Source organism: Amphiura filiformis, chromosome 4 (genome assembly GCF_039555335.1).
Source record: "Amphiura filiformis chromosome 4, Afil_fr2py, whole genome shotgun sequence".
NCBI classification, from domain to species: Eukaryota; Metazoa; Echinodermata; class Ophiuroidea; order Amphilepidida; family Amphiuridae; genus Amphiura; species Amphiura filiformis.
The window spans coordinates 15152405-15173909 of record NC_092631.1 but is presented as its reverse complement, the minus strand read 5'-3'; the positions used below and the strand labels follow the sequence as shown (position 1 = coordinate 15173909).

Genomic DNA, 21505 nt, shown 5'->3' with positions numbered 1-21505 from the left:
GATATGTTTTTGAAATTTCACTTAAAGCAGTTGGTGTTCTCTTCATATCATAAAAATGTTTCTTTTTTACATTGTATGTACCGTAATTACAACCTTCGGGGGCATATTTAAACATATTTTTAAAAGGTGGACCTTTTGTTTATTTGGGTTGGGCTGTTGCCTGGATTAATTCACAATAATAAAGTCCCTGATAAAGGCAAAAAAGCATTGGTAGATTTCTAACTAAATTCACCGTATTTGGGTGCCTTTTCGGGCTGGAAAGAAGACTACTTGAACTAAAAGGTGTCATCTGGGGCCTTGGTCTGCCATATATAAGTAGTAGTAACTCTCAATACAGTATTTATACCAATGAAAAGGTTGATGACTGCATAGGTAAATGCGGATAAAAGGAAGTGGGGTCTCTCTACGACAACTTTGTGGTAGTCATTTATGACAACATAAGCAGATAGCGATGTATTTCATCAAAAGGAAGAGCATACTGCTGCCTGTTTTAATTGCCTATTTATGTTTCATTTGGTTATGCTTGGCACAAGGTAAGTTTATAGGTTTTAATAGTTTTTATTTTGTTGCATTTTTGCTTGTGCTTGTATGTGCCCTAATTGTAAACACTGTCAGTTGGAAACAAATGAGATATTTAATGTGTTTGTTTAAGGGCTGGGGTATGAACGTTTGGACAGTATTTATTTTGGGACATTAGAGCACATCAGACATATCGAATTGCATTCTGAATACGAAGAATGTCATTCTGATATCAAATAATTTTGATTTTTGAAATTCGCAATTTAATACACATTTTATGGCAAATCATTAAAATTGATATTTTGATATTTAACAGTACTTGAAGTAAACTTTAGAAATCTGATGATTTATACTTAAAGTGTATGTAGGTGGGATGAAAAGCCGACGATCAATCAAAAATTTTGACCTTTCATTATTGAAGATATGGATTTTTTTCCCAAAACACCAAAAAAATTAGGTCTTTTTGGGAAAAAATCCATATCTTCAATATGAAAGGTCAAAATTTTCAATTGACCGTCGGCTTTTTTCCTGCTACATACACTTTAAGAATATAACATTAGATTTATATAATTTACTTCGAGGACTGTTATATATCAAAAATTTGAAAAATATCAAATTTTTATAATTTGTCATAAAATTTGTATTATATTGTGATTTTCAAAAATGAAAATTATTTGATATCAGAAAGACATGCTTCAGTATTCAGAATGCAATTCGATAGGTCTGAGGTGCTCTCATGTCCCACAAAAATACTATCGAAACATAATAAACGCTCATTTTAGATCCCTTAAGGTTAGTAACTATTTCAAACTGTTGGGATTTGGTAGTTCACAGCATCTTGCAAATGGTTGTGAGCTTTGGCAAAATTGCATTGATATGTTTGTAGGTCCTGTGGTTCTTGAGTTATGTTGTAAAGAGGGCTGAAACAACAACACTTTTGTAAAACATGCATAACTCATGAACAACAATAAATCAAGCAAATTTTCAAACTTCATGATTAGTAGAATGAACTTTTGCAAAACATAAAAGTGTTATTTTTCAATAATATATTGATTTAGATATGACCAACAATACTTTGTCAACCCTTAAAGCCATATTATAACATTTGCTGAGGAAGACGCCCTCACTGAATTTTTAAAATTCCTTTTTTTACACAATTAAATTGTACTTTATTAAACCAATATACCCTGCAAAAATCAAGACTCTAGGTGCTGTAGTTTTGTCAAAATCCGAGATTTTGAATAAAACGCAGGAACCGGCGCTTTATTATTACGATGGAATTATTAGTCGAACGCATACACGATGTTCATAACACACAGTACGCATACACGGTGTGCGGGACGGTGATATACACAACAAAGGGTCGTACCACAACATGACCGAAGGAGTGGTACGTATTGGCGACATGTGCGCTGGTAGTAAATTCCAATTTTCTTTGCTTTGCTGTAGTTGTTCGGCTCAAAAATAAAAGGGATATATCTGACAGTAAAAGCTAACATTTTATGGCAAAAAATGCTAATCTATTTTGTTTGAAAATGTTATAATATGGCTTTAAATGGTTGCTCTGTGTGGAAACACTTGAGTCCTGGTGGAACCAGGCTCAAGCCAGGCTTAAGGCATATATAAAAATACTGATCTATATGGAATGAAAAGAAAAATGGAATTGAAGATAAAAAACAAGGAAAAGTAGTGAAGTCAATACTTTTTTGCGGTTGCGCTGCAAGCATGCTGACAAGCCCCCCTTGTACGTGCATGAGTGAATAAGAATTGGAGATTTTCAAAATACTTAATTATGAAATATAAGGAATAACTCATATTATTTGGCTATAATATAAATTTAAAATATATATGTAAATAGCGCCCTAAATTTGCACACAAATGTACAGTTTATAGAATAAGAATTATCACAAAAAGCAGAAAAAGGTGAAATTCGATTTAGAAACAACAATGTTAAAAATAGCTAAAAAAAATATGTGTAGTGTGAGCTGTTGGCATTGTAAAGGTCTAGAATTGAACATATGTTTTATTAGAAAAATAAATAACTGATCACATCAAACAACCGCGAGTTGCGTGTTGTGTTATGCGTGACTGGCATGCGCTTATGTGAATTTACAGTAACAAGCTGGACAAACTTTAATAAACTTGGAATGATGACTGATGTGATAGGTAGACAAATGGATGTGTGAAACTAGCATTTATACTTGGAGTATGATTAACTCGAGTATGATTAACTCATGTAATTATTTTATGACGTCTTAATTTCATAGTTTGTCTCAAAGCATTAGTAAAATCACCTGCATTTTTCATGTTATTCCCACTGGATTGAGTAAATCTCCTTTTTTCCAAAGTTTATATTTTTTATCCCAAAATTCCCATTCTGATATCGTCAAATGTAAAAAATCTCAATAAAACTTTTAATCTTGAACACAGTGAAACTATCCATGCATATTCCCTGGCATATTGTCTGGTCAATTCAATAATTCTTTCGGGGCTTGATTTCTGCAATTCCATCTTGGCTGGTATCACTGCTGATGAACTCAACCGTCTCCCACAAATTCAAAATAATAGTGCTGCCCACCTTATTACCAAAAAAGGAAAGCATGCATATTACACCAATCTTCCTTGAGCTTTAGTGGCTGCCAGTCAAATCTGTTTTGTTTTTTTGTCGCTTCGATGGCACTTCTCCACCATACCTGGCATCTTTGATTTGTACTTATCAACTTTCCCAATCCCTTCAATCATCCTCTAAACAATTACTTAAAACTCCTTGGGTTAACCTCAAATCAGCCGGTGAACGCTCATTTTATTTTGCTGCTCCAGCTGTTTGGAACTCAGTTCCAAGCAACCTTTATAACATCCCCAAACTTTGCCAATTTAAATGCCAGCTTAAAACCCATCTCTTTTGCCAAGCTTTTCCAGATTCACAGAATTTATTGCTTTTTTGTTTATTTGTCATTTTCATGTTTTTGCCAGCTCTGAATTCCTCTGAAGATTCTGTGCCTTATAAGAACCACTTATTATTATCATTATCCTTGTCCCAGTTTGATGACTTTTCGCAGAATTGCTGCACCCTGTAGCCCACACCGCTTACGCCAGCTCACATGTATACGTAAAACTTTTAGCCAAATCTTCTTAAAAAGTCGGCTCCTGCTCATTTTTCATGTACAATCTTATTTCCAGGCCTAAATGAGGAATAAATATGAATCAGGGCCTAGTTTGATTTTAAGCCTTTTCTAATGTATTATATTAAGTCACATGGCACTTCTCTTTCACATTCTCACTTTTCGAAACACTGATTTTTTTCCCAAGGGTATAGGAGATTTGTATTTACTGGTGTACCCTCTTCACGCATACACTTTCACCCAATAGAATAGAACTGTATTGTCTTCATGGGTTAAGTACGAGGGGCAGTCAATAAGTAATGAAAGTTGTATTGTGACCCCATATTATCATTATTTTCTCTATGATCACTCTTTTGTCTTTCAAACAACACATGTAAAAATGATATCGCACACTTGTTTACAACTAACAGCATTAGCATAAAAATGGTCTACAGTCACTAGCTGAAAATGAGTTGATTTATTAAGTGAAATAAGATGCTGAAATGAGGTATTACTGTATTTTTTTACATTTTCTCAGGAATTTAAAGTATGGAGAGTGCTGCCTTTTGGTATTAGAACAAAACTTCCAGCTCATAAAACCACCTTTGTTGAGCTGTTTTAACCTTAAAATGTCTCAGCGTTTATTTATATTTGTGGTCAAATTTGTGTTATTTTTGACAAAAACAATGCCTTTCTTTCTTTAAACATTTTAATATTGCCAACAATAGCAAACATGGAAATTTAATTGTTTTTGACAGTTCAGTTTACTAACCCCCAAACACTAAAACGGGAGTCTTGTCCTAGAAAAATATTTGAAACCGTGATTAAAATATAATTGCTATTCTACTATATTGTTTCATGTTTGCATGTTTTAAAAGCGCTTGATATTAAGCACATACCGTAAAATTCCTTCTACAAGCATATATGGTCGAATCCAACGAAAAGTGTACATGGCATGTTCAGGGCCATAACTTAAAAGTATTAATCAATTGGCATTCGTTTTTGTATTGTGTTTATTCGCCTTGATCATACGCTCGCGCCATATATAATAAGACCCCTTCTGTGAAAAACTTAGACACAGAGACCCCAAAACATGCTATTTTTACCCATTTTTTCAAAATATTTCTTGAAGTATTTTTTAAAACATCTAAATCAGTTATGAAAAGAAGTCATTGGATTGAATCTAAATTGATTTCCTGAAAGGTGTGTATTCAAAGATTACCTGTTCAATTTTTTACATATTTGTACATAATTATGAATTTTTTGTGATAATGTTTTGAGTGGCATTTTTTTACATTACCTACGAATACAATTTTTCATAGCACTAGATATATCTTTAAAAATGGAAATCACTAATAAATGCTTAATTGATACAAGCTTTGATATGTCCAATACTGAAATGCATTGCATTCGGACATCTTTATTATTGTATTTGGCTGCCAGAAATTCTAAATGGCACAAAGGTAGGTTTGGTAAAAAATATGCATACCTCCGAATACATGTTAAAAGCTGTGCCATTTCCACAAAGTGAGAGAATAGTAAACAATAGTTAAGCAATAGGTGCAGGGTAATACACTCTTTATTTCTACCAAGTTTCAATAGCAAGTATTCGTAGGTAAATTTCGGTAACCGAATGTTACCTACGAATACAATTTGACATCATGACAGTAATGTAAAACACCGCGATTCATGCCAATGCACATATTGGTACATAACGAAGGCCTGTATGTTTGCTATCAAATCATATGTCAATGAAAGTTGCGAATTCACATACATGCCCACCATGCAAAACTGAATACGGCTTAATTGTTGAAAAATATGTACTGAAGTCTGCTCATTTGAAAGAAAAATCAGATTCAAAGAAGATTAGAAGGGGATAAATACTTAGATTTGTCAACTGTCATGTGTGCTTCATTTTAAATGTTTACCGACCTTCTGGTTTCTGAGTAATTTGTGTCCAAATTGATTTATTCGACGGTAACTTTTGACGTTTTCGCTAAGGTTACCTACGAATACCATGGAAAAACGACTGTTCTCATTGTCTCATGATCTAGACAACACAGTGATGGACCCTGGTATAAAGCCAATTGTAATTGCCCTCAAACGAAATTAGGCCACAAGACGTAACTGACTCCAAGATGGACTTCACAAGTCTGCAATAACGGTTTTAAGCGATTTGTGTGCAATTAAAAAAGCAAATTAAAGTCACTTTAGTGCCTTTGTTTCTTACTTCAATCCTCTTTCAACCGCTGTGAACCGACAATATTAATACATGATAGGGTCTAAAGTATCAATAAACGCACATAAATAAAATAATACATTCAAAGTGCTTTATAAAATGAAGTTTTGATTGCGATATCCACCAAAAGTCTAATTCTTACCTACAAATACTGAAATGTTACTTACGAATACAGCATAATACATGACATGTGTAATGAAGTGTCCCTACCAATGGAAATTAATTGTCAAAAACTTTAAGCGGTACCCCAGGACACTATTATTACCCATATACGGATTCATTCAACAATTATTTATTTTGTAAAATTGCTGATTAACTACTTGTATATCAAAATGAAGTGGTCAAAATCTTGCTAAAAGCATCAAAAATTTTTGATCTAAGGTAATAGCATTTATTCATTTGGACGTACCATCTGAAAGACATATAAAAACTACCATTTTATTAATTCATTTACCATAATAACAAAATTTAAACTTCTAAACTCAATATAGATATTGTTAAATCGCTCATGTTATACCTACGAATACCCGGGTTTCTTCACCTTTTCATTGTATAAAGCGTTATGCGTATAATTCCTAATATTCTTGAAAACATATATCCTACTCGTTCTTATACAATGTGTCAATTGATTCATACTCATTTGATAAATAAAATACAGAAACTGACCTAAACTTCATTTTCAAAAATAAGCTAGCATAAATTGACTAAGATCATATTGATCGCGTTATAAAAATAAAAACAAATATTTTCTGGTTGAGCTAGCATTTTCCTGACACCCTGTGGTCTACATAAAAAGAAAAAACGTTAATGGGGATATTCCATTTGTTTTAGGTTGATTAGTATTGCGATAGTGAAAGCATCCTAGTGGTATTCGTAGGTAACATTGGGTTTTGATATCACATTTACTATCACACATCCTGGATTTATTTTTCAAGATTAGTAATGGCAATTTTGGTTCCTATATGGCCAATATGTCATCAATCAATGGACAAAAGGAAAATATTGTGGAGACATTTTTATTTCGGACTTTTATTTTTGGCCCGTGGACACTTTTGGTTGGATTCGACCATATATGCCTCTAAACGAGGTTTTTAGAGACAAGAGGCAGACACTCTCAACAAAAACGTTATTTGGAGTTTGAACAACTATATTACTGATAAAGGCGGCTGTACAAACATGTATATTTGTAAGACCAATCTATTGCAATGTTTTTGAGAAGGGTATTGGCCTTTCATATCTTTCGTTAAAAAAAACCTCGTTTAGAGGCATATATGCTTCTAGACGGAATTCTATGGTATGCTAACTATCGAGTTTTTACGTTTAATTTTGTTAGTGAACAATCTGAGTCTAGGTACAATAACAACAGACATAATCCAAGTAGACTGGACCCAAATCCCAGGTGCTTCATCCTACATATTACTGACCCTCACCGACCAGTCTGGACATATTGCACAACAGACAGTCATTATTACTGATCCCACCACCATTGCTCATGCCTACCTGAATCTGACCCCAGGTCAGGACTATTCCGTTAGTTTGACAGGTATAGGCGGCGGAGGAGCACCAGTGGATGGTGGCACAGTCATGGCAACTACATGTAAGTTGGCAAATTTTTTACAAAATGTTTTTAGTACTCACATGTTTTAAGGTGAGAAGAAATATGGTACTCAGCATTATTTGTTATTTATTTATTTATACTTTCTTTAAGCAGGGTAATCCCATCAATGAAAACACTGATCTTCCTGGGGGCCCTGCAGGAGCCGTACATAATTAAAAATACAACGTAAATAGTAGCCATATATTTACAAATTAAAATACAACTTTGGACTGGCATACTGTACCACAGGGGTTTAGACTGGTATGTTTACAGAGAATATAGAGAATTTCATTTATTTTATTTATTCACCAGAATCATGCCTCCATTAGGCTGCAATATATTGTGTTCACCACAGGTTTTATCACCTTTTAAAGATTTAAGTGAGCTGAATACATATCTTAAGTATCATAATCCCAATGACACAATGTGGCACAAGCTACTCTTTATGTAAATATTATGTGACATTGTTACTAATTCTCCTCAATCCAGAAATTGGCAAATGTATGAATTTAGTTGTATTGTCCTTCATCACTGTTCATGTTATTGCCTTTCATACCAACGGACATCAATAGACTATCCATTTCAATTATGCTTGCCTATAGTCCTTAATTAAAGTCCAAATTACTTCCAGTCCATTTGGGGACTGTTTTTCACAAGTTTCAGATTTTTTGAGTGGTACTAAAGTAGCATCTCCCTCCAGGCTATCTATATATGATTATGATAATATACAAACAGTATCAAAATGATTGGTACCCATCAGTTTTCATTGATAATGGATGATCCTGACACATTTTTAAAACAAAAGATCCAAATATTTTGTCAATTAATTACAAAGCAAGTCATAAACTATATAATACATTCTGGACATTTTTGTATTTGGATGAAGCAAGAGTTTTAATAAACATCAAAATTGATGGGTACCAATCATTGTGATACACCCTATATGTACGCCACTGTGCTATCAGCTGTTGTCAACTTGTTTTAGGTCTTTCCTTGTAACTCTAAAAATATAATGTGTTTCATCTTCTCCCAAGTGCCTTTGCCACCTCAGAATGTTGAAGTGACAGCCACCTCAGCCACATCTGCAACACTACAGTGGCAACCACCTGCAGGTGGCACCTATGATGGATTCCTGATTGTACATGGACCTACAGATGGCTCTGCTCCACCAACCTTGACACCAGTTCCTGCGGGTTCAACCCAGCATACACTGAATGGCATCAACACAGCAACAGATTTTGTATCTTTGTATACTACAAGTGGGGAGCAGATAAGTGTACCTGGTTTCCCTCAAGATGAAAGTTAGAATTGGGCCATTATTTTCACTTCTAGGACACAATCTTATCAAAGAAGGAAGCAATGTTCAAAATTGAGTATCATCATCAACTTACACAATAACCATATGTGCCATACTGCCCGAGCATGGGAGAGCGAGTTGGCGCAGCGGTAGTTCCCTCGCCTTGCACTACTGAGGTCCCAGCTCAAGCCCCGGCCGTGCCCAAGGACTGTATGTGCATTTGGTTTATCCCGATTCCATGCTCGCGCTCTAGCAGGTTTTCTCCGGGATCTCCGGTTTCCTCCTGCTTTCAAAAAATTGGTGATTAGTTATATCAAAAACTTCCTTCACCCAATGGAATTTGGGGAGCTGCACAGATAATTGGTGGATGTTACAATCAAGTGCGTATATAGGTCTGTGCCAGGTTCGGCAGCAACTGGCCTAGTTGATGCGATCTGATTGGGATGACTCACCATGGCAGCGACATTACAGCGCTTTGAATCCTTCAAGATCTAGAAAAAGGCGCTATATAAATCCGAAATTTATTTATTTTATTATCACTTGATAGCAAAGTAAAGTAAGTTTTATTAATATCAATTATTGTGTGTATTTTATCGTGTTTTGCTCCCTGTTTGTATCTCAGTTTTTTAATTGCTGTCTTTGATCTGGTTGGGTTTTGAAACGGTTTGTTTCTTACCTGGAAAATTGTTTTCAAGCAGTCATGGTTCAATATACTATTTCAGATGCTTCTATACTGCCATGGGGAGTTCCAAAAGGTTCTGTCAAAGGACCTTTTGAATTTATGTTATATACAGGTCCTTTAAGAGGTGTTATTAGCACATAGGTGCATGAATTCTGGGGGGGGTACTGTAAAAACACTTCATAATTAATTTTTGAAAAATTGCAATAATGAATTTAAACAAAGGCATGAATTTTGAATGCGGGCGAGTGGCGGAAAACTTATAATCAATTGTGTGAAGGGTGATTTCAGAAAAAAAGTACTTTAAAAGCATTTGCACATAGGGATTTACAATTTACAATTTTTTTATTGGGAAATTTATGCATACTTTATATGCTTATGTGTGTATGCTTATTCAGATAGAAAAAGGATTAATCAGTGTGGGCCTTGCGATTATATTTCAACCTTCACCATTCAATTTTAATATTTGCATAATATTTTATTATTACTCAAATCTCAATTTTATATGATTAATAACTTGAGACAGATTGAAGAGGGCAATGTATTGGGTCACATCTCACAACATATTTGTCTTCTGATGATTATTAAATTAAAAACTATTGATCCGAACACAAGAAATTATTCCTACCTCGGAATTTTCAGATAGCTCTCTGTCTTTCATCAGCAAAAGGTGAGACTGTGATGTATTTCGTCAGGTTGTGACCTTTGTCATATCTCTTCCAATTTAGGTATGGTAACTGTAATAGACAAAACGGATACTTCACTTACCGTCATGTGGACTTCATCGGACACAGCCAACACCTACCAAATCATGCTGATTGATAACCAAGGCAATATTGTGGAAGTCATTGAGGCTCCTAATCATGTAACAGATTACATGTTTAATGCTCTGACTACCAATACTGAGTACACAGCTGTAATAACATCTATAGATGAATTTGGAGACCCGTTTCCGGTTGGACAGGTGACGGACACCACAGGAATTACAGGTAAGATTGTTACATCAGAGTGTTGTAAACTTGAATGAGAAAGTTACTCAATCTATTTTTCTCAAGTTTGTAAATATGTGACATGATAAACGGGAATGAGTCACATGTCGGCAATTTTCAATTTGAAGTTTTTTACAACATTTTCTGGCAGTTTACAAATTCTACATTTTGATGCTGTTGTTGTTGTTGTTGTTGGTGTTGGTGTGGTGGTGGTGGTGGTGGTGGTGGTGGTGATTTCCCCTCTAAATATACTTGGTATTCAAAGATTTATTGTTATCCCTTTTATTTTTGTTTTAGTGGTGGATTTCTGCACCCCTAATCCATGCTTAAATGGAGGTGTGTGTGTTACTGGGGCCAATACATTCATATGTCAATGTCCTACTGGATTCACTGGAACTAGATGTGAAACAAGTTTAAGTGTGTAATCTTCAAGTAGATTGTTCGGCTAGTAGTTCAAAATATTATTTGGGGAATTAAATCTTGTTCTGGAAATTAATTTTTGCTACTAAAATAAATAGATGTTGAAATTTATACAGCAGCTTTCATGTGTATCAAAGCGCTTTACGTAATTTATTCCGCTATTGTTAGAATATGTTTTTCTAATGCTTAAAAGCATTAGAAGAACATATTCTAACAATAGCGGAATAGCATTAGAAAAACATTCTAACAATAGCAGAATAAAAGGCAATGCATACTCATACCTATGGGTGCACTCAATGAACAATATTCCTAACAGCTCCCCATTTCACTCCTGGGTAGAGAGAGGCAAGGGAGATAAAGTGCCTTGCCCAAGTGCACAACACAATCTAACCGCCGGGGCTCAAACTCACAACCCTCTGATTGCGTGGTAGAGCCTGTACCGCTGCGCCACCATGCCCTAAAATTCTTTTCTCATGGGTAGGCCCTACTTGGATATACTATATGGTTAAGAAATATATGTATAAAGATGCCCACAGCAACACCAGCATTACAGTTCATGATGTAGTAGATGTTTTAATTAATTTTAAAAGTATTTGTTGATATGTTTTTTATATCAAAATAACAGTACAATGTTTCTATATATTATGTTTGCAGCTGTGAAAAATTGCGCAACAATTAACCCATGTTTGAATGGTGGTCAATGTGTGAGTGCATTATTAGGGGGATATACATGTACATGTACAGCTGGATTCACTGGAACTAATTGTCAGACAAGTGAGTTGGTGATAGTCCAATAAATTCCTGTAACAATCGCGTAAATTATGTTAAATTTGCTGCATTTGGCAGAGATAGAGTACTTATAGCGCTAATCATTATAGGCTATGGAGGCATTTCAACAGCACCCTTATATGGTAGGCAAAGGTCATTGAACCTTTATACAGAGGTCAAGTTCAAAATTGCTCAGACTTGTTTAAAACACAAGCAATATGTTCTCTAGCCATAAGGATTCAGAAAAAGTATAGTTTTACCTATGTACGATGTACGGTACCGGAAATATGAGCAAAAATGTAACATTGTGATGTCATAGGTCTAATTTTGGCACCAAAGGGAGCAAAAAAGCTCAATTCCTTGAAAGAAACAACATCTGGATGGAGTACACAGCCGCATTAAGTGATACAATTAATTTATTAGTTATTTAGGTGTCCCAAAGTATAGGCACACAGAAGCACCAATAATTTATCCCAGTAAAGTTTCCCTCGTTAAATTAATTTACTATTGCTATTTGTTTGTATAGATGTAAATGATTGCCTACCAAACCCATGCCTAAATGGTGGTTTCTGTGCAGACGGGATAAACACATACACATGTATATGTCCGGATGGATTCCAAGGGGTTACTTGTGAAACAAGTAAGATATTTTGAACTGAATATATTTTCATTGTATATATATAAATCATCTTTATTCAACATAAAGAAAAACACATATAAAGCCCAGATCTACTGCAACCCATTCCGGTTGCAGGCAAGGCAGGACAAAAATACAAACATTTAAATAAATAAACAAAGTTGGAAATACTCATGGCGGGAAGAAAAGTTAAATAATTTCATTTACATTCCAAGATGTTTCATATCTGGCGATGAAAATGGAATAAGATGACATTAGCGCCGATTTAATCAACTGGGTCTTGAGATCAGAATACTTTGTGGGAAGATTGAGATCTTTTGACAGACGAGTCAGACTATTCTTGTTGTCGGCGTCAATGAAGCCTCTTGAGCCTACTTCAACAGCAACAAGTGAGCAACAGTACCCGGCGTTAGTGATGTCGGCAACCAGGGAAGAATAGCGATCAAGTTTGGTGTAATGAGCTTTACTGATATTTACTTCACTTTATAAATATGAATTACAGCACTGAGAAATTGTACATTTTAGAAGTTGGTATGTCTGTGGTGTGCAGTCAGATGCTATATATGCATCTGGCTTGAAAAAATAAAAATATTTTAAAAACATCTAGCACCTTTGATGGGTTTTGTTATGTGCACAGCAGAAAATTATCAAATACTATAAAAATCTAATAAGTAATCTTAAGATAGACCAGTATGTGATGCGTTTAAAGTAACGTCACAGTTCGCGAAATTGAGATAGCCCCCAAGATAGGCCAGTATCCCCCACTTTTCTCAAAAAAAGTTGAGATTTTTATACCACTGGAAACCTCTGGCTACATAATGTTTATGTATCAAATATTTCTTGCAGATAAATTCGTTTAGCAAAAATATTGTCAAATTTGAATTTCGTTCTGGTATACCAGAACGAAATTACAACAGTGGCCTATGGAGCAGTGTAATACACATAATCATGCATAACTCGCAAACGCAAAATCGGAATCAACCGAAATTTTGGGAATAAGCGTTTTTCATGGATATCTACTGAAAAATTTCATAAAAAGAGGAGGCTAGGATCACGAAATCCTCATTCAAGTGTAATTTTAAGCAATATTGCATAATTATGTAAATATAATTCAAGATTCCAACTAAATAAATTTGTTTAGTATATGCGTTAATTTAAAATGAAACCTTTTTCATTTAAATCCATTGTTTAATTAAATTATATAAAGGTAAGCTTAATACGAAGACTTTCAATTGCGATTTTCTCGAAATGCATGTTTTTTGAGATAGACCAGTACACAAAAATGTATGTGATGCGGCTAACGATATATTCAATGCAAAATTAATTCACTTATCCAGATTTTTCACTTATCTAGCCAATGCTTATAGTCTTGATCTTGATGTGGTTGCTGCACAACACCCCATTTGCGGCTGTTGATGTGCAGATTCGATCTGTACCATGCATCGCTAATTACTGATGCTGGTGGCGTCTTGCAGCTTGATTTTAAAGCTCTGCACAGAAGCTGCTGTCTTTATGTCTTGGGGAGCATATTCCATTGGGGGATGGTGCGCAGGGATAAAGTGATTTCCTGTAGCAGTCTTTGTTAGATTGTTATAGTTGAGATTATGAGATGAACGTGGCCGGATAAAAGAGGTTGGACTGTAGTATTATTTCAGAGGTTTCTACTTCATGTATTTGTTTCAGATATAAATGACTGCTCATCCAGTCCCTGTGCCAATGGTGGATTCTGTGTTGATGGAGTCAACACATTTACTTGCCAGTGCCCAGATGGTTTTATTGGAACAAGATGTGAAACAACTGAGGGTAAAGTTTTTTCTTTAAAGTAGGGGTGCCTAAATTGGGAACAGACAATACCGTACATATTAGTGCTTAAAGGGGCATTTCGGGATACACAGCGTCATGACCCAACGTTGCTGAAAAAAAGTTGAGATTTTTATATCACTGGAATACTCTGGCTACATAATGTTTATGTACAAAATATTTCTTGCAGATTAATTCGTTTAGCAAAGATATCGCATGAAATTTGAATTTCGTTCTGGTGCACCAGAACGAAATTACAACGTATTGTCTATGGAGCAGTGTAATACACATAATCATGCATAACTTCATAACGCAAAATCGGAATCAACTGAAATTTTGGGAATATGCTTTTTCGTGGATATGTACTGAAAATGTCATAAAAAGAGGATGCTAGGATCACGAAATACTCCTTTAAGTATTATTTCAAAAGTTTTTACCAGTATATACTCGTATTCATGTATTTTTTACAGATATAAATGACTGCTCACCCAGTCCCTGTGTCAATGGTGGTGCCTGTGTTGATGGAGTCAACACATTTACTTGTCAGTGCCCAGATGGTTTTACTGGAACAAGATGTGAAACAACTGAGGGTAAGTTTTCTTATGATTCACTAAGTCAGAAAATCAAAATCTAAAAAAATCATCAAAAATCAGAGTTTTGTATTTTTATATACATACAAGCTGTATCAAAATGATTGGTACCCATCAATTGTCATTGATAATGGATGAGTCTGACACATCAAAATTCAACATACGTAAGATCTAAATTATTTGTAGAGTAATTGTAAAACAAGTCATAAACTATACATTCTGGACATCCAAGAGTATCCAATGTTGTATTTGGATGAGGCAGGCTTTTCAATAAACATCAAAATCGATGGGTACCAATCATTTTGATACACCCTGTAAGTCTGCTAACATACCCTGTAAGTGATGAGACCTAATGCAAGCTAATAATGTAAAACTATGTTAAGGTTGGTCTTAACCCTGGAATTATGGAAACTTTCGGGCTTCATAACTGCTAAATTATTAGACTAAAGAATATAAAATATACATTTTTAGACTGGAAATGACTTGCTGAATTCATCTGTGAGGTCCAATTTGGGCCAAAATGCTCATTTTGGAGAAAATCCCCAAAACGGTTTTTTGGCCCAATTTTTTTAGTGTAACGTAACAAAAAATTGTTTGGCCAAAAAAATTTTTTATTAATTTTTAAAACTAGATAAAAATATGTAGGAAAGTTTTTTTATTTTTTGAATTTTGACCAACTTTGAGAAATTTGCACCAAAAATGGTCAAAAAAATGCAAAATTTTCAAAAAAATCATAAAAAAGCCTGATTTTCGCCCAAATTTCAAATGTTTTTGGTGAAGTTGGTCAAAATTCAAAAAAATGAAAAAACCGTCCCTAGATATTTTTATCTAGTTTTTAAAAATTAATAACAAATTTTTTTTGGCCAAACAATTTTTTTGTTACGTTGCACGAAAAAATTTGGGCCAAAAAACCCGTTTTTTGGGATTTTCTCCAAAAATGAGCATTTTGGCCCAAATTGGACCTCACAGATGAATTCATCAAGTCATTTTCATTCTAAAATGTATACTTTTATATTCTTTAGACTAATAATTTAGCAGTTATGAGGCCCGAAAGTTTTCATAATTCCAGGGTTCAGACCAACCTTAAGTCAATGTTAAGTTAATGTAATTGGAGGAGTCTGTCTGTAATCCGTATGGACACATATAGCCACATGTAATTGAATTAAGCATCAACATTTTTGTAAATTTTTTGTATGAAAAACATGACAATTTATTGACTTATCTTTCACTATTACGCCATTCCTTAAAAATAAATAAATTATTTTTACTCCTTAGCAGATACAGATGTTAAGCCTTAACCTCAATATTTTGTACCATATTTACATGATTCATATATATAATTATCCATTCCCCCTCAAATGTGTTTTATTATTTTCCTTTTTTAGATGATAACATGCCTTGGCTAGCCATCATAATATCAGTTGCGGTAATTGGTACACTGGTTATTCTGACCATAAGTGTTCTGCTGACTAAACATTTCTGTAAAAGGTAAAACTTCGTCATAGCACAATCATGATATTCTTTCTGTGGGGCAGAAATTTTAGTTGTATTTACCACAACTTAACAATATGCAGACTATTGTTCTCATTTGGGAGAAGGCGGCCTCACACAGTATTGTTACTGTGCATCCATCCAATGTTTGCTTTGTAATGGTGCATCCAACTGAAATTATAATATCTGTAGCATCATAACCTGTGCAATATCGCTTAGGTAAATCAGAAACATGTGTTTGTGGACTTAACGCAGTTTGGAAATAAGCTCTTCATATACTGAAAACATCTAGCCTACTTGGTTCTAAAGTTATGAATTTTTGTGATGTATTTTTTTGTCCATATTTTTGCCTTTATCTCAATTTCAAATTTGCCACATTTAAGGTTTGCAAATTAGAAACCAACTAATTTGGCATGTGCAAAAGGGGTCAAAGATTAAATTTCCATACTAGATACAGCCAATCAGCCAAATATGAATAAATATGCATATTATAAATTAGCATTTTTCATTAATTCAATTCACCCAACCATGATTCTAGTCCCGCCACTATAATTCTAGTCTAATTATTATTATATCATCATTATTTTCTTTTCAATAGGCAACCAAACCCAAATTCCGAGACCTGTGCACATTCAGAAGACAAAAACCCTTACTATACAACACACATTGGAATGTCGACTTTGAGCCCCCCAAACCATCATGCAAACCCAGTTCATCATGAGAGGAGCAATGGAGACTATGAAATCCCTAATCCTACTGATTTGCCAACCTATCAGGCACTTTATGCTGCAATTCAAGAATAACAAGAAAGTTCTGTTGAAATTTTATAAAAAGACAGTTATAAACAAACATGGATTTATTTATAACATGAGGAATTTCATTACATCAAGACCAGTCAAAACCTAACATTTCTGTACGTTTCATCAACCATCGGTTGACTTCATCAGTAATGTTGCTGTATTGAAGTGCTGTGTGATATTGATTCAGCAACCCTCAAGAGTTTGAGCAACATCATTCCCTGCGTCAAAGTAATTATTGTGCAACACAAGATCGTATAGGATTCTTCAGAGTTCTGCGAAAATACACAACGTTGCCACCCCATTGTACTCTCGTAGTCAACCCAGAGACAAGAGGGACCATACCGTATTTCGTCAAATAAACGGGGGCGTTACATTTTCTCAAGGGGGGCGTTTATTAGAGGTCATTTTTAGCACGACAATTCCCGTTAAAATCATTAGGTAAGCTTAAAAGTCACGCTAAAATGACGAACTATGAACTTTTGACACTGACTTTTGGTTCACTTCCGGGTTTACGATGCAGATTTTAGCCATTTATTGACGCTATTATTGACCATGTGGGCAACTTGGTAAGCTTACTACACAAGATAGCATGGAAATATCTGCATTTTTGAAACATCTTGGTTGAAAAAAGTGGTGGGGGCATTTATTTGAGGGGGGCGACTATTTGACGAAATACGATATGTCATGCACAGACATAGTCTACCAGATCCCTTGTTAATCATGTGACAAGTCCTATATTGGAGAGACTGGTACTAGGGGTAGACAATTTAAGACTAAGTTATCTGAGTATAATGGAGCAGTAAAGAAGGCATCTAAATAAAAATTAATCACCTCTATGAGCAGAAAATAATCAGAAACTGAACAAACCAGATCAGCTAATTCTGACCACGTTGCTAAGGCCAATCATGTCATAAACAAGGAGGGGCCAACATCATAGATAAGGAAGCAAACGACAAAGCAAGATGGATCAAAGAAGCAATCTGGATCCGAAGGAACAGTGGCAAGCTCGTAAACAGAGATGAAGGGGCCTATCAACTTTCCCATCTATACGATCCTGTGTTGCACAAGAACTTTGAAGCAGTCAATGATGCGACTCGAAACTCTCTAAGGGTTGCCGGATCAATATCACACAGCACTTCAAAACAGCAACACTGCTGATGAAATCAACCGATGGCTGATGAAATGTCGAGAAACGTAAGTTTTGACTGGTCTTGATGTGATGAAATGCTTAATGTTATGGATAAACTACAGGCCTGATAAATTTATTCAAAGAATGGATTTATTTGGTATCCTAGAGTCAAGACAAATAAAAGGATAATGCCACTATCAAATGGTCACATTTTGTAAATAAGAGTATAGTGTACTATATGTAGCTCTATCTTCAGAAGATAGCAATCTTTAGAGGATAATGCTATGCTAAATTCATTTGATCTGTTGTATACTCAGGTTTTAGCCAAGTTTGGCAATATTGTATTCCTTTGTACATGTGCATGATCAAGGTAAATGAGTAAATCAGTTAAGCGCTTCCAAAATGATATGTTTTGCATACAAAATTGAATTTCATGTTAAATAAATCAATGAAAATGTTGGTGATTTAACATGCACTACAATTATTCAACAATTATTCCACTGCCATTAGGCTATAATTATCATAATCATTTCCACTTCACTGAGTCTGCAACTGATGTGTAGGCACTTTCAGCAGACTTAGATTGTGATTACAGCCATTTTACATTTGGGTGGAGTGAGGCAATTGGGAGTTAAGCTGTCTTGCCCTAGGGCGGTGGTGGGGCTTGACCCGCAACCTTTTGATTTTGAAGCTCGCACCCTAACCATTAGGCCACAGTGCTTACCAAGTTGTAGATATAAATTTATCAGTTGCTGAAAACAACAGCAATCGATATTAGCAGCATTGACTCATTTTCCTCAATCATGTCACATATGTGATACAATCTGGACCATGGGGGCCAAAGGCGGCAAAGTTGAAACCAAGATAAAGGTAAAAATATGGAGCAAAAAAATACATAAGAAAATAGGTTTCAAAAAACTTCATAACTTTAGAACCAAGTATAGTAGACCTTTGGGTCCGTATGCACAAAAGAGTTAGACCGGGTCTAAAGTTAGACCTGGTCTAAGCAGAATTTAGTTCCACCAGGAATGGACCCTTATTTCCTTCCTAAAGTAGCTAGCAAATTTTAAAGATTTAAATGCAAAGTTCAAAAATAATACAAAAGAACTTAAGAAAATGTAAAGGAAAATGTCCTTTCTCCTGGTATTAAATTCCACTTAGACCAGGTCTAACTTTAGACCCAGTCTAACTCGTTTGTGCATACGGGCCTTGGTGTTTTCAGTAAATGATAGCCTATTGTATGTATAATGTAATAATTACAGTAACTCAATTGTCAAAAATTCCTCCTTTGGCCCCCCCATTGACCAGATCATGTCACATATAATTAATATGTATGTCTGTTCCAATGTGAGTTTGGTTTTCTTGTTATTCCTCTATCTTACTAATGGCGACTCTCTTATTACATACTGTAGGATGATACACATTATGATCACCATGTGTAATCAAATGCTTCTCCCACCTCTGTTCAAGCCACAGGGATGTGCATTATTGTTTTTATTGTGTTATTGTTTTTCTAAAGTATACTCAGTGGCAATTCCTAGTAGCTCTCTGGTTTTGTCGGGGTCTTCCTGTCAGTCCGAACCGCCGTCAGTCCGAACTTTTATGGTCAATATCTCAAAAACTAAGGCCAATATCAAAAAAAGATTAAGAAAAACAAAACAAACATATTTATTTGTTATGTTGTTTAAAAAAGTTTTTACCCCAAATCTGTATTTTTACATTTAGATTGTGATGAATACCTTATGCATTTTGCGTGAATAATTAGGAATTGAGAAGGCATGGGACTTCTACATGCATGTCTGAGAGTGCACATCCACTGTAACATGTTTTGATTATTTCTGAAAGTAATATGTAATTGCATGTACAATCTACATTAAATAAAGGGTTTTGTTGCATAAAACATCAGTTCCTTACCAAGGGAATTACAAATATGATGAGGGTATTAGCCTTTTAACCAGGATAGGGATGATTTACTATTATTCATATTCTTTGACTTACTAAAATGCATTTGTTCAAAATACTAAAATGTTGCAAATATGAAAATGTGATGCATGCCACTATTCAGAAAACTACAAAGAAATTAGCTGCAAGCCATATGAGCTGAATTGCAATTCATATCCTTGTGTGTTAAATTGTTTGTATCAACTTTCTTATTTTGATGGCATGTACATCAAGTTAAAGGTGAAAGGATCTTTATCATTAAGCAGAACTTTAAGGGGGTACTACACCCCTGCCCAATTTTGTGCCTATTTTTGCATTTTCTCAAAAATTAGAGTACATTGGTGACAAGTAAGATATGTATATTATAGGGGCAAGGACTACAACTACTGTACTAAAAATTCAGCAACTTAAAATATGTAGTTATTGATTTATTGATCAAATATTGGTTTTCCCTCATTTTTGACTGTAACTCCACAACTGTTGTCTGTGCTGAAATAAGATTTCCAGTGCAGTAGTTGTAGTCCTTGCCCCTATAATATACATATCTTACTTGTCCCCAATGCGCTATAATTTTGAGAAAAATGCAAAATAGGCACAAATTGGGCAGGGGTGTAGTACACCCTTAAAAGTACCTACTTTTCATGATGTTTTGCTTAATTGTCATATCATTTTTGCTTGAGTGTATCACAATTGTTCATTTGGGTTTGTTCCAAATGTTTTGATGAATTTAGTTTTAGTTGATTGCACAATAGAAGGAAGAAGACATTGTTTCAATTAGTACAATATGCTGGAAACAACTTCACACCCCGCTTCACACCCATGTCAACCAAACAAATAAAAGTCAAACCATGCAAGTGTTATCAATAGTGATGATAAATGTAACACAGTCTGATCAAATCAGGCCAAAAGTTGTATTTGTGAAAAATGCAAGGCAAAAATAAGCAGCAGCATAAAAATAATAAAATGCATAAGAAAATTGGCATAAGAAATGCTGATCACTTTGCAACCAAGTGTGCTGGGATGTAAGGATATCTTTAATGCCCAAAATAGGCTTGTCTCTCCAACATTTGGCAACTATGTGCTATGATTATGTGCGTTTGTGTTTGCCGTCAAACACGGACCTTTTTGTGAAACTTGACACTTCAACTGTGGACATTACTGTAACGGGGGAACATCCCTGTTTAGCTAAGATGTGCAATTGACTGCAAATGGCTTAAAAATGCATTTGAGAGTGCGTCCCATATTGGTGATATAAAAATCAGTCCCAGGTTGATAGGTTAAAATCCAACAAAATTGTGTATATTTTAAAATGGGGTCAATGTGTGGTTAGATAGGATTAAATCATATGCACAGGCATGAGAATTTTCAGTTTAAAAACTGAATTCAGTTTTTTTTATAGTCAATATTTCCGCAACTTTATTTAATTTCAGCCTGTTTTTGGTACTTTTTGCCCAATTTCACGCGCATTTTCAGTTTTTTCAGTTTTTTTTAGGAAAGTGCAGTCTCAT

At 34.8% G+C, this 21505-nt stretch overlaps 1 protein-coding gene across 1 annotated transcript; it reads left to right on the top strand.

Moving 5' to 3' along the window:
* Positions 1-307: 307 nt before the first annotated feature.
* On the top strand, positions 308-20355 carry LOC140149998 (uncharacterized). The gene is made up of 10 exons (XM_072172001.1): positions 308-533; positions 7193-7456; positions 8491-8757; positions 10161-10421; positions 11496-11615; positions 12136-12249; positions 13930-14049; positions 14517-14636; positions 16022-16124; positions 16726-20355. The coding sequence occupies exons 1-10, from the start codon at positions 452-454 to the stop codon at positions 16928-16930; spliced, it is 1656 nt and encodes a 551-aa protein (XP_072028102.1). The 5' UTR covers positions 308-451; the 3' UTR covers positions 16931-20355.
* Positions 20356-21505: the final 1150 nt, after the last annotated feature.

Excerpts from the sequence above, each read along its gene's own strand:
- LOC140149998 (XM_072172001.1), top strand. The coding sequence starts at position 452 with ATGTATTTCATCAAAAGGAAGAGCATACTGCTGCCTGTTTTAATTGCC. Across the intron at positions 7,457-8,490 it reads CACAGTCATGGCAACTACAT|TGCCTTTGCCACCTCAGAAT; the intron begins GTAAGTTGGCAA and ends TCTTCTCCCAAG. Across the intron at positions 12,250-13,929 it reads AGGGGTTACTTGTGAAACAA|ATATAAATGACTGCTCATCC; the intron begins GTAAGATATTTT and ends TATTTGTTTCAG.